The sequence below is a fragment of the Dama dama genome, chromosome 2 (genome assembly GCF_033118175.1).
Source record: "Dama dama isolate Ldn47 chromosome 2, ASM3311817v1, whole genome shotgun sequence".
In the NCBI taxonomy this organism is placed as follows: Eukaryota; Metazoa; Chordata; class Mammalia; order Artiodactyla; family Cervidae; genus Dama; species Dama dama.
The window spans coordinates 7215390-7240849 of NC_083682.1; the positions used below are offsets into that span (position 1 = coordinate 7215390).

General features: G+C 48.5%; 2 protein-coding genes and 1 pseudogene across 4 annotated transcripts in view; all 3 read right to left on the reverse strand.

Moving 5' to 3' along the window:
* Positions 1-6293, reverse strand: part of SCYL1 (SCY1 like pseudokinase 1) — an 11157-nt gene extending 4864 nt beyond the window's left edge. For 2 of the 3 annotated variants that reach the window (XM_061163794.1, XM_061163785.1), the window contains exons 1-8: positions 6115-6293; positions 5638-5778; positions 5305-5427; positions 4999-5225; positions 4470-4560; positions 4231-4386; positions 1106-1264; positions 117-224 (exon numbers count right to left, since the gene is read on the reverse strand). In XM_061163794.1, coding sequence (XP_061019777.1) covers positions 117-224; positions 1106-1264; positions 4231-4386; positions 4470-4560; positions 4999-5225; positions 5305-5427; positions 5638-5778; positions 6115-6225 — 1116 coding nt within the window. In that variant the 5' untranslated portion in view covers positions 6226-6293. Of the gene's footprint in view, positions 1-116; positions 225-1105; positions 1265-4230; positions 4387-4469; positions 4561-4998; positions 5226-5299; positions 5428-5637; positions 5779-6114 lie in introns of those variants that run through there. The other variant, XM_061163803.1, reaches the window with a different exon arrangement.
* An 11561-nt stretch (positions 6294-17854) lies between these two features.
* LOC133065976 (L-lactate dehydrogenase A chain-like) lies at positions 17855-18867 on the reverse strand. The gene has a single exon (XM_061156548.1). The coding sequence runs from the start codon at positions 18837-18839 to the stop codon at positions 18123-18125; it is 717 nt and encodes a 238-aa protein (XP_061012531.1). The 5' UTR covers positions 18840-18867; the 3' UTR covers positions 17855-18122.
* Positions 18868-20228: 1361 nt separating this feature from the next.
* Positions 20229-20712, reverse strand: LOC133065982 (large ribosomal subunit protein eL21-like; annotated as a pseudogene).
* Between the last annotated feature and the right edge of the window lie 4748 nt (positions 20713-25460).

Consider the following 25460-nt stretch of genomic DNA (forward strand, 5'->3'; position numbering starts at 1 on the left):
CAAAGCAAGGGCTCGAGTTATCTGCCTGGGGCTGGAGGTGAGGCAGGGACCTCCCCTGCAGCCAGGGTGAGGTCTGGGTGGAGCAGAAGCGGGCAGGCTCTCCCCACGGCCCCTACCTGCTGCAGGAGGCGAATGCGCATGGCCCGGTCAGTTGAGGAGAACATTTTGACCACGACAGGGATGATCTTCTGCTGATACTCCTCAGCGTTGAGGAACTTACCCACCTGAGAAGGAGCAGGAAGAGGGGCTCAGCCACGTCCACACGAGTGGGATGACATCCCTGGGCTCAGTGAACTTCCTTGGGCTCCCTGCTGATTTCTCGAAGTGGGAACAGGGTGATGGTGGTGGGATGAGGCGGGCATTTCCTCAGCAGCCCCTCTGCCCGGACTCCATGTCAAGTTAGCCCTACCCTTATCCTTTCTGAGTCAGGCCTCTCTTAGGAGGCTCGCGAAAGCTCTGGGCCTTTCCCTGTAATCAGGCACTAGATCCCACGTGCACACAGGATTCTGCCCATAACTTCTGGGGGTTCCCAGCTACACAGGATGTACTTGCTGTCTTCCCCACCTCCCCTCACGCCAGGTTCCTTTGGGGAAGGGGTTCTCCCACTGAGCAGGGAATGGCAGGTGCCCAGGTACTGGCGGGCTGGGATCTGAGGAGGGAGAGAGGATCCAGCCCCAAGAAGCCAAGACGGCTGAGTGCTGAGTGGTCAGGAGGGAGGAAGGAAAGCGAGGCGGTGAGCAGCTGACCCCTGGGCCCTGGGAACCAGAGTGCCCGGGTCAGACCAGGGAGGCTGTCCTGAGGAAATGGAGGAAGGGCTGTAGATTCTGAAGCAAAGGGTCTTTGGAAAAAGAATTTTGGAGGCACAGATTTTCCCGTCACCAAGGACAGGAAGTCTCTGTCTCCCTGACAGCTGGTCACATGGCCATGGCCTGCTGAACCGCCGATGTCAGAGATCCTCAAGTGGGCTTGGGTCCCCCTGACCAGACTCCCCTCACAGGACGCTGGCAAGGCTGGCCCGCCCCAGCCACGGCCCTCTCTTCTGCCTTTCAGACCACCCAGCCAGTCTCTGGGCCCCACAGGTCCAGAGGCTCCAGGCCCCGCTCACCTTGAATAGGGGCGTGAGGACCACGGCCCCCGCGTTGCCAAACTCAAAGGCAGTCAGCAGCTGGGGCAGCACCTTGTGCCGGCAGAAATCCTCGGGGAACGAGTCCAGGCTTTTGCTCAGCTCTTGGAAGAACTTTTGCTTCTCAGCTGGCTCTTTGATCTGGGGGAGAGTGGGCAGGAGGCAGGGAACAAGAAATCATCCTGGTCACGGTCCCTTCAGCCAAGGGCCAGGACATGGGGTTACCTCCAACAGGAAGGAAAAAAAGCCCGCAGAGCCAGACTGCCTGGGTTCAAAGCCCAACTCTCCCATTTATTAGCCATGTGACTTTAGGTGGCTTTAAGTGGTAAGAATGTTCCTGCCAATGCAGGAGATGTGGGTTCGATCCCTGGGTTGGGAAGGTCCCCTGGAGAAAGAAATGGTAACCTGCTCCAGTATTCATGCCTGGAAAACCCCATGGACAGAGGAGCCTGGCGGTCTACAGTCCATCAGACATGACTGAGTGACTAACAGTTTCACTTTCACTACAGAGTGTTAAGACTGAGCAACTAAACAACAACATGACCTTAGGCAAGTTCCCCAAACTGTAAAATGGAGTAATAACTGTACTGCCTCACAACTGTTCTGAGGATTCAACCAGAAAATGCACACAAAAGCTGCTAGCACAGCGCCTGCCATGCTGGAGGCGCCCAGCATGCCTGCCACCTGACCTGCTGCTGTGAAAGCGGCCACTAGGGGATCAAGCCCTTTATCAGTATTGCCTTAGCTCCTCAGGACCACAGAGGACACCACTAACCCACGTGTACCATTAAACACACGGCACAAGAAAACAGGGAATAAGGGCTTACTCTGCCGCCTGGCCCCGTTGGGTTGGACTCACCGGCAGCTCTGCGGTAGAGACCGTGGCAGGCTGTCGGAAGGCAGGGATGAGGTGCATCTACGCCCAGATCTGGTCCTCTCACTGAGCCGACACAGCCCACACTGTCAGCTCAACGGTCTCCCTCCATCCTTCTAACCTGCCCGAGGCTGTCCTATCCACAACTCACATTTCCTGAGCACAGACCACATGGCCAGGCAGGGTTATATTCTAAAACCATTACACAGATGAAATAATCCAAGGAAGCTGAGGCACAGAAGGGGCAAGGAGCTTGTCCAAAGTCACACAGGTAAGCCGCAGTCAAGGAAGGGTGTGGGGACTTCTCTGGTGGTCCGGTGGTTAAGAATCCACCTTACAATGCAGGGGATGCGGGTTCGATCCCTGGTTAGGGAACTGAAATCCCACATGCTGTGGAGCAACTGAGCTCACGTACAACTAGAGAGTCCGTGCTCTTCAACGGAAGATCCTGCATGATGCAATGAAGATCCTGTATATCACAAGACTGAACACAGCCAAATAAAACAGATAAATAAATAAATACAAAGGTGTGGCCCAGTGGTGTGGCACTTCTGCTGTGTTGTGCCCTGTGAAGAAGTGCTGTCATTACCCCATTTATAAAGGAGGAGGCTTGAGGCTCAAGGTCACCAGGCAAGAGAGGCCGGGTGTGCATTACAACCCCGTCCGGTGTGCTTCCAAAGTTCCTGTGCTCTTGGTTGTACCCTCATGGCCACAGCCACTGCCTGGCCCAGAAGTGACCTCTAACTCGGGTTGGGGAGGACCTGGTTGGGCTGGAGCAGCTCAGTCTGGCGTGGGAGGCAGGCCTGGTGCTCTGACACAGGGTTTGGGGAGCACAGTTCCAAAGAGAGGCCAAGCCACATCCAAGGTTGCCCCCTGACAGAGTCACAGCTGGCGTCCTCCACCGCTCTGCTCTCTGATGGGAACGGGGGCCTCTGGGCACGGCCCTCCCATATTCTCCTCGGGACCCTCCAGAAACAGCCTGTTTCCTATGGGGCGCACACTAAGGAGAAGGGCAGCCTGGCAGAGCCAGCCGTGTGGGAACGCCATGTAATGGAGCTCCTGCTGCCCCACACTGCCCAGGAGGCGGCAAGGCTCAACTTCTCCAGCACCTTTTCCTTCAGCACAGGTTCCCATCCTCTGACGGCCCCCCAGCCCCATCTGAGTCAAGACTCCACAGAGCAAGGAGGGCCATGGAAGCCCTGTCACTCCTCCCATTCCAGACTCTCATCACCTCTCTATGCCCCACACAAGGCCAGGTCAGGGGGCAGAGCCTCCCTTCTGCATTCCCTACAACAACCCTGTGGTTCAGCAGACACCGCCATTATCCTCACCACACAGATACGGAAACTGAGGTTCAGGGAGGTTAAGCTGAGGGCTCCCTCCTCACAAAGAGGTTCCCTCTGCCTGGAACTTTCTTCCCCAGTTAGTATCCCCATGACTCCCACCTTCACACCCTCAGGTCACAGCTCAACGTCACCCTTGAGAGAACCCTTCCCTAGGCATCATCCTCACTTTTTCCCTTCCCGGCACTTGTCTGCATTCAGCAAGCACATTTCCTCATTTACATGTTTTCTGTCCCTTTTCCCCAGTGAAAGTCCCCAAGGGTGGACACCTGGATCATTCACCCCATGCTAGAGCCTTGAGAGCAGGGGTCTGGGTCTGACTCTTCCTCCCCACCCTGCAGTCAACATCAGGGCCAGGGCTGGAATGTCTGTGTGTAGTTAACAGAGTGCCAGGAGTACTCACATAGCACCCACTATGTGCCAGACCCTGTACTGTGCACTTCAGACTCACTGACTCCTCACCCTCCTCCTCTGAAGTAGGTACTATTAATAAGACTGAACTTCAGCCGAGGAAAGTCACACACAAATAATAACTAGAGGGACTTTCCTGATGGTCCAGTGGCTAAGACTCTGAGCTCCGAATGCAGGGGGCCAGAGTTTGATCCCTGGTCAGGGAGCTAGATCCCACATGCCACAGCTAAAGATCTGGCATGCCACAATGAAGATGGAGGATCCTGCAAGATACAACTGAGACCCGGCCCAGCCAAATAAATAGATAGGTAAGTATTTTAAATAAGCAATAGTTGGAGGCAGGGTATGAACCCAAAGAGCCTAGCTCCATCATCTGTGCTTGTCTCCAAGGGTCTAATTATCAGGGAGCCTGTAAAGTGGGGAGGTGTACAGAGGTGAGGAATGTAGGGCCAGAGCCCAGGGTGGGGCAAGGGGCTCACCTGAATCTCTTCCAGGAAGAGGTTGGTCTCCACGAAGCGGTTGTTCATGAAGCCACCGGGCGCCCGGCAGTTCTGCAGGAAGCGGGCTGGGTTGGGACGCACCTTGGGGTTGGCTCCGACCAGTTCGCAGTAATGGGGCACCAGTGATTTGGGGATCTGCGGGAGAAGTGCCAGGGTCAGGGCAGTGGCTGGTTGGCTGGGGGAGAGGGGCTGGGGTGCGGGTGGGGTCGGACACTCACCTTCCCAGGGTTTCGCAGGGCTGCCGCTCGAGGTAGGGGCCCATTGAAGACTTCCCAGATGAGGCAGCCCAAACGCCACATGTCAGCTGACCTGAGACAGTGACCAGAGCTGCTCAAGGCTCTGCCACCTGCCAGCATAGGCCTCCAACCTACCCTGGGCACCAGGCACTCACTGCATGGCAAACCCTGGGCTGTGTTCCTTAGCTGATCATCCCATCAGCCTCAAGAAGCAGGTTTCATTAGCCCCCATTGACAGATCAGGAAACTGAGGCTCAGAGAAGCAAGGACATCCATCCCAGGTGACATAACATTCAAATTCAGAACCACCTAACCCCAAAGCCTGTGTTTATCCTGCCCTTCCTCCCTGAGGATCCTGGGAGCCAGGGGTGGGCTCCACCCTGAGGACCCTGGTTCCCTCCCCAGCCAAGCAGCAGGGAATGGAGGGAGTGCCAGCTAGTCCAGGGGTCCTGAGGCTACAAGAGGCTTCCAGATTAGGGCAGGATGGTGCATACTCCCCCTAGGCACCCACCATTTCTCTCTGACCGCTCTGCCACTACCATCAGCCAACTCCGGGGGATCATACTGCTCAAGCTCAGGGATCCCCTTGCGGGGAGGTCCCCCACCATTGCCCTGGGCTGAATACATGTAGTCCAGGCCCCCAAGCTTCCATTCGCCAGCGCGGTCCACGAACACAGCGGCCATGCAGACATTGTTGTGGATGAGGCTGCAGTCGTTGACCAGGAAACTGAGGGCTTTCTAGGGGCAGAAGGATCCATCACAGCCCAGGAGCTGCAGCCCCCACCCTGCTCTCATCCCCACTGCCCCCCCACCTCACCACAATCTGGTGTAGCCCCCAGGAGAGCTCCAGCTCCTTCAGGCCACCGGCCTCCACTCGCGCCTTGAGGTATACTCCCAGCGGGGTCACAGCCTCTGTCACTACGTGGAGGCATTTGTCTGTCTGAAGAAGGGAACACGGGGTATCAGGGAGGGATAGGGGGAGAGGAAGAAGCGATGAGAGACATGATAGAGATAGGGGCAGAGAAGGGGAAGTCAAATCTGGGGGGTGAGGCGCTGGCGCAGAAGGGCTGGAAATCCACAGGAAGACAGAAGACAGGACTGGGAGAAAGTGAGGGACAGAGGTGGGGTAGACTGAGCAGCTGGTAGGTACCTCCAGCCCATCGATGTAGGCAAGGATATTGGGGTGCCGGAGAGTTTTGAGGCGCTTGAAGGCAGCTTTGGCCACCTGGGTCTGCTCTTCGGCACCGGGCTTCACGTCATACACGAAGATGGACACCGGGCTCCCTGTGGCCTGGGGGAGAGCAGAGGGGCCTCACGTTGCTGACCACTCCACCTCCGAGATAGTCCCCGGAGTTGGTTCAGTGCCGGAAGAGAAGGGCCGCCGGCCGGGTCTCTCCCCAAGTCAGCCCTTAGAGACTGAACCCGGCCCACGTAACCCTGGTTGGGTCCGCCTGTGGGTCCCTCGGCCCTTCCTCCCGCCACGTCGACACTGCCCGTCCCCCTCCCTCGGCCCGTACTCCTAAGAGGCTCCACAGCCACGTCAGGCGGGCGCGACGCGGCGGAGCCGGCGGCGCTGGCTAGGCGAGACCGAGGTCGGCCGCGGCCTGCAGAGTGGGGCCGCTCTCACCTTCTTGCGGCCGCGGTGCAGGATCCAGGGTCCCGGCGGGCTGCCCTCGGGGGGTTCCGGGCTGAGCTCGAACGGGAAATCCCGGACCGGGTCCCGGGCAAAGAACCACATCGTCCCCGCCGCCGCGGCGGCCTCGGGCGCCTCAGCTCCGGGTCCTCCGGCAGCCCGAGCCGGGGCGGGGCGGGGCGGGGGCGGGGCATAACCGGATGGGGCGGGGCTTTTGGTCGGTGGGCGTGGTCGGTGGGTGGAGTAGGAGTCGGAGGGTGGCCGGCAGCCTGGAGACCAACCTTCGGCGCAGCTGGTCGGGCGCAGTCAGTTACCACCTCTGCCGTCCTGGCAGGTCACCTAAACTCTCAGCCCCTCTGTGTCCTTATATCTAGAATGTGGATGGTAACAGAGTCCACCTCCCAGCGTTATATAAGGATGAGAGCCTGAGAAGAGACAGAGGATAGGGAAACCGAGGCAAGGAAGCAGAGATAGACAAATGGAAGAGGAAGTCGATAGACAGATATGAAAGGATGCAGTGTTCAGTGGGGAAAAAACCTGGGGAGGGCGACTGTCCCCAAGCCAGACTCTCGCACTCACCTGCCCGTGGGCACCTCTAGGATCCAGTGAGGCATCGTGTCGGTGGAATGATGGAGTGACCAGGGGAGAGAGGCACAAGGAAGCAGAACCTCTGAAAAGGAGCGTGGTTGGGAAGCAGAGAGTGAAGCAAAGGTCCTGGGAAGGTCTAGGAACCCTGAGACAAGGGAGGGAGCCTAGGGAGGGAAAAGACAGTGAACCTAGGAAAGGAGAAGGGTAGAGGAGGAACAGCCCAGCAAGTCCAGAAGAAGCCAGGGGGTCAAGAGGGCCCCCTGCTCCCTTGAGCCCAGCAGACTTGGCTCTCTGTCTCTAGGACCAGCATAGCATCCAGGTCCTCCAGTGTCTGTGCAGAGAGGGTCTGTCAGCAGCTCAAATGCCTTTCACACTGATGGAGACCTGGCCCCTTAGCTGGACCCGAGGCCACACCCTATGGAGCTTGGATGAGAGTTCTGAGATTGATTATGAAATGTCTGGTTGGGATGCCCTTGGGAGCAGATTCAAGGGGAAGGGATGCCCAAGTCAGTAGTTGTTGTTGCTCAGTTACTAAGTCATGTCCAACTCTTTGCGACCCCGTGGACTGTAGCCTGCCTGGCTCTGTCCATGGAATTCTCCAGGCAAGAATACTGGAGTGGGTTGCCATCTCTTCTCCAGGGGATCTTCCCAACCCAGGGATTGAACCCAGGTCTCCTGCATTTCGTGCAGATTCTTTACCCTCTGAGCCACCAGGGACACACCCCTTAAAGTCAGTAGATCAAAAAAAAAAAAAAAACCTGATAAAAATTAGTCACTTAGTCATGTACGACTTTGTGAATCCATGGACTATAGCCCACCAGCTTCCACTGTCTATGGAATTCTCCAGGCAAGAGTACTGCAGTGGACTGCCATTTCCTGGGTTCAAATCCTGGCCCAGCCCCCATCACTGCCTGTGGGAACTCATATTATCTGGAAGCCTCAGTTCCCCCATCTGTAAACTGGGGTGCCTTACCTGACACAGAGCAGCTGCTCAACAGAGACTTGTCCCTTTTCTCATCCAAATACTTGTGCAGGGCACTCAGAGGAAGGATCACACAATGCTGGCCACTTGGGGCAGAACAGAAATATTAACTAGAGATTCTTCTGACTTCCCTGGAAAGATGGCGACAACATTGTGAATATGGACTTGGCAATGTTGGGGGTGGGGAGAATCTTGTCATGAAAAGGGAGCAAGTAGGGGGCTTGAATACCAGAATACAGAGTCTGGAACTTTGCCCTACTGAAGCCTGAACTGTGTTTGTGGAATGATGGAGTGTAGCAGGCTGGGGTGGAGTGATGCTTTGGGGTAGAGATCACGGTTGGAGAGGAGGGTTTAACAACACAGGGGTCCGGTGGTGGTGTTTAGTTAGTGGCACATTCTCTTAGCACCTGCCAAACATTAGTCCTGTGCCATGCATGGGGCCTCACCTAGAGAGGAAACCGGAGCAGGAAGGGCAGGGTCACTGAGCTGGGGTGGGGGGGTGGGCAACTGGAAGTCCCAGTGCACAGAACAGTGAGGAGATATAACAGGACAGACAGGGGACACCAGGAAGAGTTACAAAAGAAGAGCCAGATAAAGGATTGGCCTCCCAAATTCTGTAACTCTGCTTCTCCAGCAGAGCTTGGCACACAGAGGCTAGCAGCCTAGGCAGGGAACAGCCTGTCCTCACAGTGGGACCCCTCCATTTCAAAATGAGAATAATACCAGCTCCTCATTACTGCCCTATGAGGGAGATCAATGTTGTTCCCATCTTACAGATGAGGAAACTGAGGCTCTGAAGGCTCACGCAGTAGAAAGTAGCAGGGCCTGAGTGTTGCTGGCTGCCTCCCTCACCTGCCAGGATGAGTGCAAGCAGCCCTTCAAGCTCGGCCATGACCCAGGGAAGTCCCAGGGCAGGCAGGCCTGGGGTTCAGGGGCACACCAGGAGGCCAGTTGCTCCAGAGGAGACATGGTAGGATGTCAAGCAGGAGCATCTTTAGGCAGATGCCTGTTTGAATCCCGTTTCTGTGGGAACTTGAACCAGTCACTTCACTCCTTTTCCTCATCTGTAAAATGAAGACTCTAAAAGTATATTAAGTGTTTGCCATTGGGGCTAGTGAAGTATTTGGTGCCATACACTGGGAAGGGAAATGGAAAACCTTGAAAAGCAAGCTATAAATAACACGTGTGACGTGGATGCAAGATAAAGAGGGGTGATTGGACTTCCCTGGTGGTCAAGTGGTTAAAACTCCGTGTTTCAACTTTGGGAGCCACAGGTTCCATCCTCTGGGTAACTAAGATCCTCCATGCTGCCAGTGTGACCCGCCTCCCAAAAGGGGGTGATTGAAAAGGTTCAATGAAGGAAGTGATTTATTACCCAGAGATCTTCAAGAGATGACATGGGAAATGAAAACAGCCCATTTAGGTGGAAAATAAAACTCTCAGAAGCAGTGCTTCTGACAAGGTAGAACAGTTAAGTCTTGGTGAAGACAGGAAGCTGGTCTTCATGATCAGTGTTAGGACAGTATTTGCAGTCTTACAATATGTTAAGGTAATGAAATGATTTTCTTTTCCCCAGGAAATTGATGCTTCTTTATTCCAGCTGTAATTTTTTGGTTACTATTAGGTAAGGAACGTTCCTCTCCTCTCATGAAGAGAAACACTTTTCAGTCCCTAAGTTGATAAGAAGCAGTAAAAATCCTTTGATTTTGTGTGTGCAAGTAACATTCTGACCCTAGAGCATCAAGAGTTGGGGTGAGTAACAATCCAGGATTTCAGGCACTACTGGTGGGAAATAATTGGCACAGCTGTCGTGAAGGAAGAATTGGCAATTCTTAAACAATTTGTTAAACAATTTGCCCAGTCATTCCACTTCTAGAAATATATCCTACACAGATGCTTATACAGGTATGCAAAGATTTATAACAAAGCTATGTAATCCTTAGAGCTTGGATTATCCAGCCAGATTGCCTGTATCCTAACTCTGCTGCTTGAGAGCTGTGTGACTTTGGGCAAGTTCATTACTCTCCTTGTTCCTCGGTTTTCTCATCTGTCAAATGAGTGGAATAGTAGTATCAAGTTCATAGGTGTGGGAAGCTGAATAATGCCCACTCAAAGATATCCACATCCTGATCCCTGGAACCCATGAATATGTTCCCTATACAGTCAAAGGGACTTTAGTGTTTTGATTAAGTTAAGGGCCTTGAGATGGCGAGAGTATACTGGATTATCTGGGCCGGCCTGACGTAGTTACAAGGGTCCTTGTAAGAGGGAGGCAGGAGGATCACAGTGAGTAGTAGGATCAAGAGGGTGGAGTGATGGGAAGAAGGGGTCATGAGCCAAGGAAGGCAGGTGGCCTCCAGAAGCTGAAAAAGACAAGGAAACAGATTCTTTTCTGCAGCCTTCACAAGGACACAGCCCTGCCCACACCTTCATTTTAGATTTCTGACATCCAGACTGTAAGGTAATAAATGTGTGTTATTTTAAGCCATGAAGGTTGTGGCAATTCGTTACAGCAGCCATAGGAGCTAATACACTAGGCATGTTGTGAGGATTCCTGAGTTAATATGTGTAACTGCTGCAGCTCAATAAATGATAGCTCTTCTGTGGAGCTATCACAGGGCTGTTTGTAGTCATGGAAAACTGGAATAATCCAAATGTCCATCAGGAATGGAGTGATTCACAACTCCATCCACACTATAGAACCACAATAGTTGGTAAGAAAGAGGCTGCTCTACAGGTACTGACATGGAGAAATGATGATTGTGGTAGAGATATTACAGCTGTTTTGAGTGCTCGCTGCCCAGCAGGCACTGAGCTAGGAGCTCTCCCTGCAGGATCTCGTCTGATCTTTGTAACAATGTAGGGGATCTGTGCCAATCAGAGAAAAAAAAAAGTGATTTGAACAGGGAAAGTCTAATATAAAGAATCATTAACTGTTTATATTAGACTTAAAGTCTAATATAAGAATTATTTGGGCTTCCCTGGTAGCTCAGCTGGTTAAGAATCTGCTTGCAATGCAGGAGACCCCAGTTTGACTCCTAGGTTGGGAAGATCTGCTGGAGAAGGGACAGGCTACCCACTCCAGTAATTTTGGGCTCCCCTGGTGGCTCAGCTGGTAAAGAATCTGCCTGCAATTTGATCTTAATAATGTTGTAGGGGATCTGTGCCAGAGAAAAACCACAAATGATTTGAACAGGAAAAGTCTAATATAAAGAATTATTAACTGTTATATTAGACATATTAAAGTATAATATAAGAATTATTTACATTTTTATAAATATATTTATTTAAAATAAATATATTTATTTAAAAATATATTTAAAATATTTAAAAGTATATTTATTTAAATAAATATATTTATAATATTTATATTTATTTATACTTTAATAAATATATATTATTTATACTGTGTGACCCCATGGACTATACAATCCATGGAATTCTCTGGGCTAGAATACTGAAGTACTGAATCTTCCTTCTCCAGGGGATCTTCCCAACCCAGGGATCAAACCCAGGTCTCACACATTGCAGATGGATTCTTTACCAGCTGAGCCACAAGGGAAGCCCATATAAGACTTATATTAAAGTCTAATAGAAGAATTATCTACAGGGGGTTGGGGTAACCAGGAACTGACTAGTAAGAAGCAAAGAGAGCTCTAAAGGGCACAGCAATAGCGAATATAAGTAGCAACTCCCATCCCCAGGCCTGGGCTGAGATGCAGACCTGTTGGAGAGGGAATGACTGGGGCTCATTGGACAGTAGAGAAGTTACTCAAATGCTGTGCACGCCCCGTGAAACTTGCTGGAAAACCGCCCCCTACAATGCTGGGAATTAAGAGTCTCCCTAGAGGCGTTCCACTCCTCCCAGGCTGCAGGCTAAGGGCTGCTGACCACCTGCACTGCAGAGACCCGCTGCTGCAAAAGCTGCCTCAGGAAGCTGAGCTGGGGAGGCTGGGCCCCCCTGCGGAAGTCCGCCGACATGCCCATCAAAACCCGGAAGTAAAACCTTTTCCTCAAGCAGTGTCTGTTAGCGCCGTCTACTGGCAAAATTTAACATTCTGCCATCTGGCAAAGGAAAAAAAATGTAAAGAGCCTGGATTCATATTCATAGAGAAGGCAAACATGATAAATTTGGAGCTGAGAGTTAATAAATTAATAACTGGAACGGAATCATTAGTTTGAGTTTTACAAGTAAGGAAATTGAGGCTCCAGCGAAGGGAAACGGCACAACCAGTGCTAGGATTTGCTTTGCTCTTGTTGTTCAGTGGCTAAGTCGTGTCTGACTCTTTGCAATCCCAAGGACTGTATCCCACCAGGCTTCTCTGTTCTCCGCTATCTCCCAGAGTTTGCTCAAATTCATATCCATTGAGTGGGTGATGCTGCCTAACCATCTCATCCTCTGCTACCCCCTTTTCCTTTTGCCTTCAAACTTTCCCAGTATTAGGGTCTTTTCCAATGAGTTGGCTCTTTGCATCAGGTGGCCAAAGTATTGGAGCTTCAACATCAGCAACAGTCCTTCCAATGAATATTGCTTTGTTCTACAAAGTGATTAAAAAGCAGATTGCAAAATTATCCACGTTATGTCATTGTGGTGATAACTCCATTAACCTTAAACGTGCACAGACTTATTCTCCAGCATGAAGGAATGTATACTGAATGCCAGTGGTTTCCTCCAGGACGCAAGGATTACAGGGAGTCCTCCCATATATTCTTAGGTTGACAGTAGGAAATCGCTGTCTTTATAAAAAAAAAAATAGTGAAATATTGGTAAATTTATAAGTGCAACATAATATTTATTTCTGAGATGTGATGTTTGAAGTTTTCACAATGCGTGAATTCCTTTTGTAAACAGGAAATTATGTATGTATGTATATGTACGTGTATACTTACATACATATGTGTATACATATAATTTCACTGTATATGTGTAATTATATATTTTTCATTATAAAAACATATATAATGTGAAAGTGAAAGTCGCTCAGTTGTGTCTGACTCTCTGCGACTCCATGGACTATACAGTCCAGGGAATTCTCCATGCCAGAGTACTGGAGTGGGTAGCCTTTCCCTTCTCCAGGGGATCTTCCCCACCCAAGGATGGAACCCAGGTCTCCCACATTGCAGGTGGATTCTTTACCAGCTGATGTAAAGGTACATATTGTGCATACATGTAGGTTTTGGAAAGTCTCCCCTCCAACTGTCTCTCTCTCTTTTCTTTTTCTTTAATTTTAAAAATTTATTTATTTATTTAGTTTTGGTTGCACTGGGCCTTCATTCCTGTGCGTGAGCTTCCTCTAGTTGTGGCGAGCGGGGGCTACTCTTTGTTGTGGTGTGCGGACTTCTCATTGAACTGGTTTCTCTTGTAGTGGAGCACAGGCTCTAGGGCGCGGGCTTCAGTAGCTGTGCCGCATGGGCTTAATTGCTCCACAGACATGTAGGATTTTCCCAGACCAGGGATTGAACCCATGTCCCCTGCATTGGCAGACAGGTTGCTATTTGCTGCACCACCAGGGAAGTCCAACTGACTTTGCCAGTAGTAGTATCTTCCCCTACAACACAATAGAAACTTTAACTAATGGAGATCCAAAGACTTCAGAGGTAACTATTTCCTGTTCAACTCACTGCAAGATCCCAAGAGCTACTTGCTGATGGTCCATGCTTTGTTTCTTGATGACTTACCACAGGATAAAACTATCAGTTGTGTTCTTTTTACTTCTTTTATGAGATTTAAGTCATGAAACAGAAGAAAAAAATTCTGTTAAACAATGGTGGGTTTTTTGTGGCAGTTACCCAAATGTCGTTTTAGAAAGTATTTCAATTGTGCTTTGTATTAAGTCTAAAAATTGATAATTAAAGAAAGCATTTAGGGACTTCCTTGGTGGTTCAGTGGTTAAGACTCCATGCTTCTACTGCAGGAGGCATAGGTTTGATCAGTGAATGGGGAACTAAAGATCCCACATACCATGTGGCATAGCCTAAAAAAAAAAAAAGTTAATTTACTCACTCAAAAGAGAAGAAGAAGAAATATCTCATATCAATAACTTAAACTTCTATCTTAAAACATCAGGAAAAGAAGAGAAAACTAAGCCTACAGCAAGTGGAAGGAAGGAAATAATAAAGATAAAAGTGGGAATTGGGAGTAGGGAGTGGGAAAATTGATTGAAGGCGGTCAAAAGGTACAAATTTCCAGCTATAAAATTAATAAGCTACGGGGAGATACTGTGGAGCATGGTGACTATAGTTTATAATACTGTATGGCATATTTGAAAGTAGGTAAGAAAATGGGTCTTGAAAATTCTTGTCACAAGAAAAAATGGTTTGCAATCCCAAAGAAAAAGAAATGCAAGAAGGTAAATTGGTTGTCTGAGCAGTATTTGCAAATAGCTGATACCACTGTAAAGGCAGAGTATGAAGAGGAACTAAGTGCCTCTTGATGAGGGTGAAAGAGGAGAATGAAAAAGCTTCCATGAAACTCAATATTAAAAAAACAAAGATCATGGCATTCAGTCCCATCATTTTGTGGCAAATGGAGTAAAAGTGAAAGCAGTAACAAATGTTCTTTTCTTGGGCACCAAAATCATTGGGGACAGTGATTCCAGCAATGAAATTAAAAGACGCCTGCTCCTTGGAAGGGAAGTGATGACAAACCTAAAAAGCATATTGAAAAGCAGAGACATCACTTCGCTGACAAAGGTCTGTATAGTCAAAACTGTGGTTTTTCCAACAGTCATGTACAAATGTGAGAGTTGGACCATAAAGAAGGCTGAGCAGCAAAGAATTGATGCTTTCAAATTGTGGGGCTGGAAGAGATGCTTGAGAGTCCCTTGGACAGCAAAGGAGATAAAACTAGTCAATCCTAAAGGAAATCAACTCTGAATATTCATTAGAAGGACTGATGCTGAAGCTGAAGCTCCAATACTTTGGTCACCTGATGCGGAGGGTCAATTCATTGGAAAAGACCCTGATCCTGGGAAGGATTGAAGGCAGGAGGAGAAGGGAGCAGCAGAGAATGAGATGGATGGCATCACCAACTCAATGGACGTGAATGTGAGCAAATTCCAGGAGATAGTGGAGGACAGAGGAACCTGATGCGCTAGAGTTCATGGTGTCACAGAGTCAGACACGACTTAGCAACTGAATAACAATGGTAATGGATGATAACTGAACTATTGTGGTGATCATTTTGCTATGTATATATAATTATTATGTTGTACATCGGAAACAAAAAAAATTAAGTCTATTTCTCAATAAAACTAGAAAAAGATTTTAAATTTTTAACTTTTTTTTTAAAAAGTGGAAACTAATGAAATAGAAAACAGAAAAACAAAAGAGAAAAATTAATGAAACCAAAATCTAGTTCTTTGAAAATATCAGTAAACTTGAAAAACCTTTATCTGGGTAGACTAAGAAAAAAAAAAGATTCAAATTAACAGAATCAAAAGTGAAAAAAGGGACTGTATTAATGACTTCATAGAAATAAAAAAAAAGATTATAAAGGAATACTATAAGTAATTTATGTTAATAGACTAGATAACTTAAGTGAAATGGACAAATTTTTAGATGATACAAACTCCCAAAATTGACTCAAGAAGAAATGTGTGCATGCATGCTAAGTTGCTTCAGTTGTGTCCAACTCTGCAACTCTATGGACCATAGCCCACCAGGCTCCTCTGTCCATGGGATTCTCCAGGCAAGAATACTGGGTTGCCATCCTCCTCCAGGGGATCTTCCTGACCCAGAGATTGAACCCGAATCTCTTATGTCTCTCCTGCATTGGTAGGTGGGTTCTTTACCATTAGTGCCACCTGGGGAGCCCCCAAGACAAAATAAACAATGTGAATAGATTTATAACAAGTAGAGATTGAATTAGTAATCAAAACAAAACCAGTTCCCTGGCAGTCCAGTGGGTAGGATTCCACACTTTCACTGCTGAGGGCCCAGGTTCAATCCTGATCAGGGGACTAAGATCCCACAAGCTGCCTGTGTGGTGTGGTCAGAAAAAAAACAAAAAAAGAAACCCTGCACACACAGAAAAGTCCAGGCCCAGATGATTTCATTGGTAACTTTCACCAAGCATTTAAAAAAGAATATCAATTCTCGACAAATACACAATCCCAACCAGAATTCCATAGGGCTTCTTTGCAGAAATTAACAAGCTGATTTTAAAATTCACATGTGATTGCAAGGGATTCAAAGCAGCCAAAACAATCCTGAAAAAGTATGAAGTTGGAGGAATCACTCTTCCTGATTTCAGAACTTACTCCAAGGCAATAGTGAGCATGAAAGTGTGGTACTGTCATAAGGATAAACATACAGAGAAATGGAATAGAATTAAGAGTTCTGAAAAACCTTGACTGTGGTGGTGGTTACACAGGTAATTTGTCAGAGCTCATCAATCTACATCTTTAAAAGACATGAATTTTATTGTATATAAACATAGAGTTGAGTTTTAAAAAAAAATGCCTCCTGGTTCAAAGTAGAAACCAAAATACAATACAATGTTCAGCATTTCACCCAGCCAGAGGGGTTTTACATTTACCCATAATAGACTGTGGTGTATGACAAAGTGCCAATGTAGCTGCTTTTGGCTTATCTGATGATGTTTGTCTGTAGATAAAATTGTTTCCCAACTGCTTCTTGTGGGAGACTTGGAAGGAGTCCTTGGTTTGAGGTGGGGAAAATGGAACCAGGAAGTGAGAACAGGCGATCATGGAGGCCCCTCAGTCAGGTGATGGAGCTTGACTCTGGGAGAAAACGAGGTGGGTGGCATGATCAGATTTGCACATTAGAAGCATCTATCAGGCCACAGCCTGGGAAAGGACTGGAAGGAGTAAAATTATCATGTAGAGAACTCTCAGGAAGGGTTGTAGATGTGCAGTGCAGGGAGCTGGTGGCTGGACTGGGGCAGAGGCAGTGGGCAGTGGGAGGCATGGGTGATGCTGAAGCTGGGCACGAGGTGGAGAGTCAGGAGAAAGAAGGGAATCTGGGGTAGGGAGCAGGAGAGGGGAGAGTCACACAGGAGGAGACAGGCCGCAGGACCACATGGGGCAGAGAGGTGGGGTACTTTGTGAGCGGGGTGATGGTGTTGTAACCACATGTTCGGGAAACAAACTCACTCAGAAGGACAGTGCAGATAGTGGAGTGCAGTTTATTACACCAGTGGGCCCAAGACAGAGTCTCCTCTTAGCCAAGGACCCCAACCAGTTTTTATGAAAACCTTATGTACCCTAAGTGTATGTACCCAAACCCACTTCCCCAAATTCCCTGAAAGTAGTCTGAACAAAGGAAAAGAAAGATACAATCAAAGTTAACCGGTGATTCACATGCCTTAAGCCTAAGTAGTTAACAGTGGACAATTATCAATAGGCCTGTGGTCACACCTCAGTAAGCATAATGAAATTTATGTTTCTATTAGGTTACACAGATAATTAGGGTATTCTTTCAGGCTACGGAGAGTCTAGATACAAGCCCTGGGGCTCTTCCATCTGGGGGGTCTGGTTTTCCATCTGGTATGTCGTTTCCATAGATACTGGGCATATGGCTCAAAGTCCACAGTACGGCCCAAGATGGAGTCCTGCTTTCTTTTTTTTTTCACTGTTCAAGCTTTATTTATTTAGTTGGTGTAACACTTAGTTGACTGCATTATTTATGTAATTTTTCCCTTTTACATTACAAGGCAGTGTACACTATTCTGATTCACATAGTACGCAAGACTCTTTAGAACAGTTATGCACGTGGCATGCAATACTGGATTTATACATTGGATCCCAGGATGTGATTCACTGGAGGGAAAAAAGTTGGACTAGGCACCTTGGCTAAAGGAACCAGAGGTTATATAACACAGTAAATACACATCTTGTTTGAAGGGCAACTGCAGCATCTGCAACATGGGCAGTGGTACCTCTTGAGGAAGTTGAATTATTTGACAAACCAATTTAGGACCACACAAGGTAAGTGCCATCCAGCATCAGGATATAGCTGCAAGGTTTTATGAACCATTCCTATTTCTAACATTAGGAAATTGATTTTTTCCTAGGCTGTCTTAACACTACTGTTTTAATCACAGATCAGATATAAAGGACAATATGAGTTACAACCTCCAACTAAAATCCTGTGTAGCCTAGACAGTGAAGTGATACATTAGAAGACTTTAAAACTGCAGTTCTTTCTGGATCCCCCAAAGTGTATCTGCACTCTTCTTCAAACAGGCCTCTTCCTCATGAGTCAGAGTCACTTTCACAACGTCTGAGATTCCATTCTGTCCCAAGATGCAAGGAACACTAAGGAAGACATCCTCTTTTATTCCATAGAGACCCTTAATCATGGTGGAAATCGGATGCACCCGCCTAAGATTCTTCATTATACTTTCTGCCAAATCGGCCACTGACAGTCCAGTGGCCCAGGATGTGTAGCCTTTCAGTTTGATCACCTCTTAAGCACTGTCAACCACCTGTTTGTGAACCGCTTTCCACTGTTCCTTATCTGCATCAGTGCCTAATTCAGGGTGTAAATTCTTCAGGGAGACACCAGCAACATTCACTCCACTCCATACAGGCACACTAGAGTCGCCATGCTTCCCAAGGATCCACCCATGGCAGCTTAATGTGTGAACTCCCAGCCTCTCCCCCATGAGATAACAGAACCGAGCTGAATCCAGATTGCAACCACTTCCAATAACACGGTTTTTGGGAAAGCCGCTTATCTTCCAAGCCACATAGGTCAAAATATCGACTGAGTTGGAAACAACAAGCAACTTGCAATTTGGGCTGTATTTTACAATATTAGGAATGATGAATTTAAAGATGTTCACGTTACGCTGGACCAAATTAAGACGGCTCTCTCCCTCTTGCTGACGTGCCCCAGCTGTGATAATAACCAGCCTGGAGTTTGCTGTCACATTATAGTCTTTGCCAGAGACAATTTTTGGTGTTTTAAGGAAAAGGCTGCCATGTTGAAGATCCATCATCTCTCCCTTCAGTTTATCTTCCATGACATCAACAAGAGCAATTTCATCTGCCAAGTCCTTCATTAAGATACTGATGGCACAGGCCATGCCAACAGCACCAGCCCCAACAACTGTCATCTTATTCTGGGGGACATGTTCTTCCTTAAGAAGATTCTGAATGAGTTGATCCTTGAGAGTTGCCATCTTGGACTTAGAACCTAAAGAAATCGGGAGTGACTGTCGAACGGGCGAGTGTCGGAGGCGCGCGGCGTGGGATCCGGACTTGGCGGCAGCGGCTCAGGTACTGGAGTCCTGCTTTCAAGATGGAGCCTGTTCTGTCTTTCTCCTCCTTCAATGGCAGACAGCTCTGAGGACTGACTGCCCCAGAAATTGGGGCAATGTAGGATGCCAAGAGCTTCATCCTTGGGAGATTCCCATCTGGAGATTCCTCAAATGGCCCAGAGGAACCAGAAGCAACTTGTGAGGACTCAGGGTGCAGAATGTGGGGCAGAGGCAGTTTCTAAAATGCAACAACTGAATCCAGACAATAGCTTCAGATGCTGAGAAATGAAGGCTACCGAAAGTGCCATACTAGCTCAACTAGCTGTGAAAGCAGACAGTGAAATAAAGATATTTCAAACAAAGGCTCTAAGTATTTACCGCTCAGAAATCCTTGCTGAGAGAACTTCCAGAAGCACCTTAGGAAGAAGGACCTTGGGACTTCCCTGGTGGTCCAGTGGCTAAGACTCCATGCTCCTAAGGCAGGGTTCCTGGGTTCAATCCCTGGTCAGAGAACTAGATCCCACAAGCCACAACTCAGACTTTGCATGCCACAACTAGTGCAGACCTCGTGCAGCCAAATAAATAAATATTAAAAAGAAAAGAAAAGAAAAAGGACCTTGAGCCCAGAAGGAAGAAACAGGATCCAAGAAAGCAATGGCGAGCTGAGCAGCTGGGGCACAAGTGGGCCAGTGTGAATAATTAGTGTCCTGGGTACAAATGTATGAAGTGAAGTGAAAGTTGCTCAGTTGTGTCCAACTCTTTGTGACTCCCATGGACTACAGTCCATGGAATTCTCCAGACCAGAATACTGGAGTGGGTAGCTGTTCCCATTCTCCAGGGGATCTTTCCAACACAGGGATCAAACCCAGGTCTCCTGCATTGCAGGCAGATTCTTTTATTTATTTATTTTTTTGTCTTTTTAAAGTTATTTTTGAAAAAAAATAAAATTATTTTTGTTCTTGTTGTTGCAGGTGGATTCTTTACCATCTGAGCCACAAGGGAGGCCCAAGAATACTGGAGTGGGTAGCCTACTCCAGCAGATCCCTTCTCCAGCAGATCTTCCCAACCCAGGAATTGAACCGGTTTCTCCTGCATCACAGGCAGATTCTTTACCAGCTGAGCTACCAGGGAAGCCCTTGTATGAGTGACACCAAAAGACTAGAAATAATGTGAAAGTCTTGGAAAGTAAAAGTATTAGTTGCTCAGTTGTGCCCGTGTCTTTTTGATCCCATGGACTGTAGCCCACCTAGCCCCTCTGTCCATGGAGTTCTTTTTGTTTTTTTACAGTCCAGGTCTTCATTTTTACACCCATCAGGCCATGAATTCACAGGGAATGGACTCCAACAGTTCGGGTTCCTTTCCATTGGTCCTCACGAAGTTTGCTTCTCTGGGTGGAGCAGGCTGGCGCTTCAGCTGAACCCAAGTCCCTTTCTCTTTGGCTTCCTTCTTTTTCTGATCGTTTACCTTCACACGTTTTAGGAAGCTATCTCGGCTCTTAGAGTGCTCAATGTGCTCCATACGCACATTAATTCTCTTGGCAAGAATCTTGCCTTTAACTTGTTTGCTTACAATGATGCCAACAGTAGGCTGTAACATTGTAGACTCTCCCAGTTTTGCCATGGTAACATTTGTGGGGCATTCCTTTTTGAACAGTACCCATTCCCTTGATGTCTACAATATCACCCTTGTAGATTCACATGTATGTGACCAAAGGAACAACAACTCCATGTTTTCTAAAAGGCCTAGAGAACATGTAGCGGGTGCCTCCCCTCTTTCCCTTTGTGCTGGTCATTTTGGCAAATTACTGGAAAATGGCGGTTCTGGCCAAAAAGCCGTGGAATTCTCCAGGCAAGAATAGCAGAGTGGGTTGCCATTCTCTTCTCCAGGGGATCTTCCCAACCCAGGGATCACACCCGGGTCTCCTGCACTGCAGGCAGATTCTTTACCATCTGAGCCACCAAGGAAGCCCTGAAGCTTTGGAAGGAGAAGAAAAAAGAAATCAAGAGAAAGTGAATGTTGGGGAGGCCCAAGAAAAGATCTAAAGTGGGGATTGGGGTGGGGTGGTCCGCACAGCTCTGGGGTGACATAGAGTAGGTTGGGAACCACGATCACCTGGAATTGAGGATATAACTCCACAGACAGACTTTCAGCCTCCTGCCTTGGCTCTCCCTTGGGGTGACCTTCCCCCTGTCCTTGCACAAGTGAGTCCCAATATTTTGTCAAGATCTAACTCAGATGCCTGCTTCTCCAGGAAGCCTACCCTCCTCCCAGCCCCGAGGCTCCTGGCCTGACCCTAAGGGCCTGTGCACCCAATGTCCATGAGCATATCAGGGCTGATGGCGTTAGGGCCCGTGCCTACTCTGTCACCAGGCCCAGGCCCAGCTGGCTGGCAAATGTGTGCTGAGAATTTGAGTTGGGTGAGTGCCAGGCTGCCTGGGTTCAAACCTCAGCGCGGTGACTACTGATGGTGTGTGGATGATTGTTATGAGTGAGTGAGTGCAGGCAGGATGGGACCGTCTAGTGAGGCAACAGGATGAAGGGATCGCATTGTCTGCAGGTGGCCTGGCTCCACGTGGGCAGAAATGGGTGCAGCTCGAGCCGCCTGTTTGACTGTCAGTTGCTTGGGCCAGGGAATGCCTGGTTCCCAGTAACACCATTTCAGCACTGGCCTGGGAACCTGTCAGCTTCTACCACCACCCTCACCCTCCCCCAGCATCACTTCTCTGGGGAAAGTGGTCCAGGTCAGGTGAGGGTGAGGCACCCCTCATCCCCCTCTGCTCTACATGCTCGCATCTTCCTTTCCAAGTTTGTTGGCCCCCTACCACCCTGCACCCCCACTACCATTATCCCAGGTTCTAGGCAGAGCCCTTTTGAATCCACCTTCCCTGGTGGCTCAGACGGTAATGAATCTGCCTGCAACACAGGAGACCGCGGTTCAATCCCTGGGTTGGGAAGATCCCCTGGAGAAGGAAAAGGCAACCCACTCCAGTATTCTTGCCTGGAAAATCCCATGGACAGAGGAGCCTGGCAGGCTACAGTCCACAGGGTCGCAAAGAGTCGGACATGACTGAGCAACTAATGCCCTTTAGGGGCACTTGGGCTGCCAGGAGGGCTGGTGTGGTTTCTTTCCCTGGTGGGAAGAGGAAGGGATGACCACACTGTTTGCTGGATATTGGCAGTGTCCGTATTACAGGTCTGTGGCGCTGAATCCCAGTGGTGCCTTCCGAGTTCCCATCCCTGGTCACAGGCACTGAGGTGGGCTAGGGAGGAGGGTGGCTTCCAGGGAAGAATTTTAGGCTGAGGAACTAAGGCCAGGCAGCTGGTCTAGCCAGGGCAAGTCATCCCAGGTCATCTCATGGAGTTTGGGGCTTTAAATGCCATCTGCATCCCTCACCACAGCTGGGACCCTCCCCTTCGCCCAGCCCAGATGTCTAACAGACTCCTTAAACAGCTCTCCGTGTCCCCAGCTAGCTCAGCAACTCCACCCTTCCAGGCCAGAAGCCAGGGTAACCCCAAAGCTTCCTCTCCCATCCCACGAAGGCCACCAGCAGGGGACTGGTGTTCCAATCACCTGGCACTGCCACCTCCGCTGCCCCTCCCCCAGCCACAGGCCACCAGCCTCTCTTGCTGGGTCCTAAGGCAGCTGATGTCCCCTGCAAGCCCCTGTTCTCCAGCCCCCAGAGAGATGTTTAGAGAAGGTAAGGCAGGTCACCTGACTCCACTGCTCAAGACCCTCCAACAGTTCCCACTTCACTTAGCAAGAAGGCAGACTCCTGCCTTAGGCCTGCAAGTCCAGGACCACCCGTTCTGTTTCCACTCTGCCCACTCTCAGGCTTGGCAGGACTGCCGTCCAAAGCTGAGCACTCCCGGCTCAACCAAATCTGATCCATGATTCCATTTGTTCCAGATTGTTCCAAACTGTTGTGTTGAGTTCAGTAATGAGTCTCTTTCCCTGGATGTTGAATTAGTTGTTGATGTTGTAATGTAGGAGTGTGTTGGTTTGATGTGTTTCTCGGTTAAAAAAAAAAAAGTCATTATATCTTACTGTACTATTTTTGTAATTTTTCTGTAAGTCTAAACGCATTATAAAACAAAAAGGTTATGAAGATAAAAAAGAAAGGAGATTTGCTGGCGGGCCCATGGTTAGGACCCCACGCTCCCAATGCCAGGAGCCTGGGTTCAAGCCCTGATGGGGGAACTGAGATCCCACAAGCTGCATGGTGCAGCAAAAAATAAAGAGTCACTGTCCAAAAATTGCTTAATTTTGTAAGAGCTGCTCTGGCAAGTGTGCAACACCAGGGGCTGTGACCAGGGCTCTCACATGCACACGTGTACATGCACATCTGTTCAGGACGGCGTGGTCCTCCTGTTTTAGTGGAGTGAGCCAGAGCATGGTCCTGGGTCAGTGCCCAGGTAGGGCTGGATGGGAACCAGGACACAGGCTCCAGGAGGCTGCGGATCACGTGGGATCGGGGCTCCAGGCAAGACAGCCCAGACGAGGGCTAAGGGAGGGGGCTGAACTTTGAAGGAGTGGGATTCACCCTAGAGATTGGTGGGGACAGAGAGTATTCTAGAAAGGGGGAAAGACATGAGGGAAGGCCAGAGACAGGACAGGAGAGGATGTGTGCATGTGTTCCTGTAGGGGGACAGAAAGACTGCTGGTCAAGTGGGATGTAGGTATGGGTATCAGAGGTTGGGTCTCGGAGGCCAGTGAGGTAGGCACAGCTGGAATCGGCAAGGGAACCCTAACAGGGAGTCAGTAAAAGCAGAGGAGCAAGGAGCAGAAATGGGTCTGGAACATACCCTGTCAGCCCAGCCTTGGGGAAGTGACAAGGAGGGCTCAAGACAGTCCACTGTTTCTCTTTGCATCCCCAGCATCTTGTCAGTGTTTGGTACACAACAAGTGAGCAAGAAATGCTAGTTCACATGTGTGCACTTTATTTTACAGTTTATCAATGTACAATAAACTGCAAGTAACTAAAGTATATAATTTGATAACTTCTGACATAAATGTACATCCTTGAAACCCACAATCTAGGCAATGAACATCTTCATTACTCCCAAGGTTTCCTTTGTAACTCCTAGTCAGCTATTTTATTTTTTTAATTATTTCTTTTATTTTTTTCGGTTGCACTGGGTTTTTGTTACTATGTGAGGGCCTTCTCTAGCTGCATAAGTGGGGGCTACTCTTCGCTGTGGTGCACAGGCTTCTCACTTCAGTGGCTTCTCTTGTTACGGAGCACAGGCTCTAGGCTCACGGGCTTTAGGAGTTGCAGCACCTGGATTCAGTAGTTGTAGCACATGGGCTTAGTTGCTCAGCAGCATGTGGGATCTTCCTGAACCAGAGATTGAAACTGTGTCCCCTGCATTGGCAGGCAGATTCTTATCCACTGTAACACCAGGGAATTTCTTAGCTGTTATTACAGATTAGTTTTTATTTTTGAAAACTTTTGTATAAATGGAACTGGACTGTATGTACTTTTTTTTTTTTTTGACAGCGTCATGCACCTTGTAGGATCTTAGTTTCCCAACCAGGGATTGAAATTGCACCCTTGGCAGTGAAAGTTCCTAACCAGTAAACTGCCAGGGAATTCCCTGTATGTATTTTTTAAAAACTGGCTTCTTCCTCACAATGTAATTATTTTGAAATTCCTCCACGTTACTGTACACATTAGTGATTTGTTGAAGATTTAAAACTTCTACTCTGAAAAGACAGGCTTCCCTCGTAGCTCAGTTGGTAAAGAATCTGCCTGCAATGCAGGAGACCTGGGTTTGATTTCTGGGTCAGGAAGATCCCCTGGAGAAGGAAATGGCAACCCACTTCAGTATTCTTGCCTGGAAAATTCCATGGACAGAGGAGCACAGCCGGATCCAGTCCATGCAGTTCCAAGAGTCGGACACAACTTAGCAACTAAACCACCACCACTCTGAAAAGACAGTTACAAAAAAATGAAAAGTCAAGGCACATACTGAGAGAAAATATATTCAAAACATACATTGACAAAGAACTTGAACCTGATAAATGTAAAAACTCTTAGAACTCAGCAATAAAAAGATAAACATCCCAATAACAACACTGGCAAAGAAAACTGAATAGACACTACACCTAAGAAGGTATATAAGCGGCAAGTAAGCACAAAGAAGACCCTAAACATCATCGGTTGTGCTGTCATTCAGTGCTAACTCATGTCCAACTCTTTGGACCCCATGGACCGCAGCACCCCAGGTTCCTGTGTCCTCCACTGTCTCCCAGAATTTGTTCCAATTCATGCGCATTGAGTCAGTGATGCTATCCAACCATCTCATCCTCTGTCGTCCCCCTCTCCTCCTGCTTCAATCTTTCCCAGCATCAGAGTCTTTTCCAATGAGCCAGTTCTTTGCATCAGGTAGCCAGAGTATTGGAGCTTCAGCTTCAGCATCAGTCCTTCCAATGAATATTCAGGAGTGATTTCTTTTAGGATTGACTGATTTGATTTCCTTTCAGTCCAGGGGACTCTCAAGAATCTTCTCCAGCACCACAGTTCAAAACCATCAACTCTTTGG

Bases quoted from the DNA above. Each gene is read 5' to 3' on its own strand.
- LOC133065976 (XM_061156548.1), bottom strand. From the start codon at position 18,839: ATGGCAACTCTCAAGGATCAACTCATTCAGAATCTTCTTAAGGAAGAA.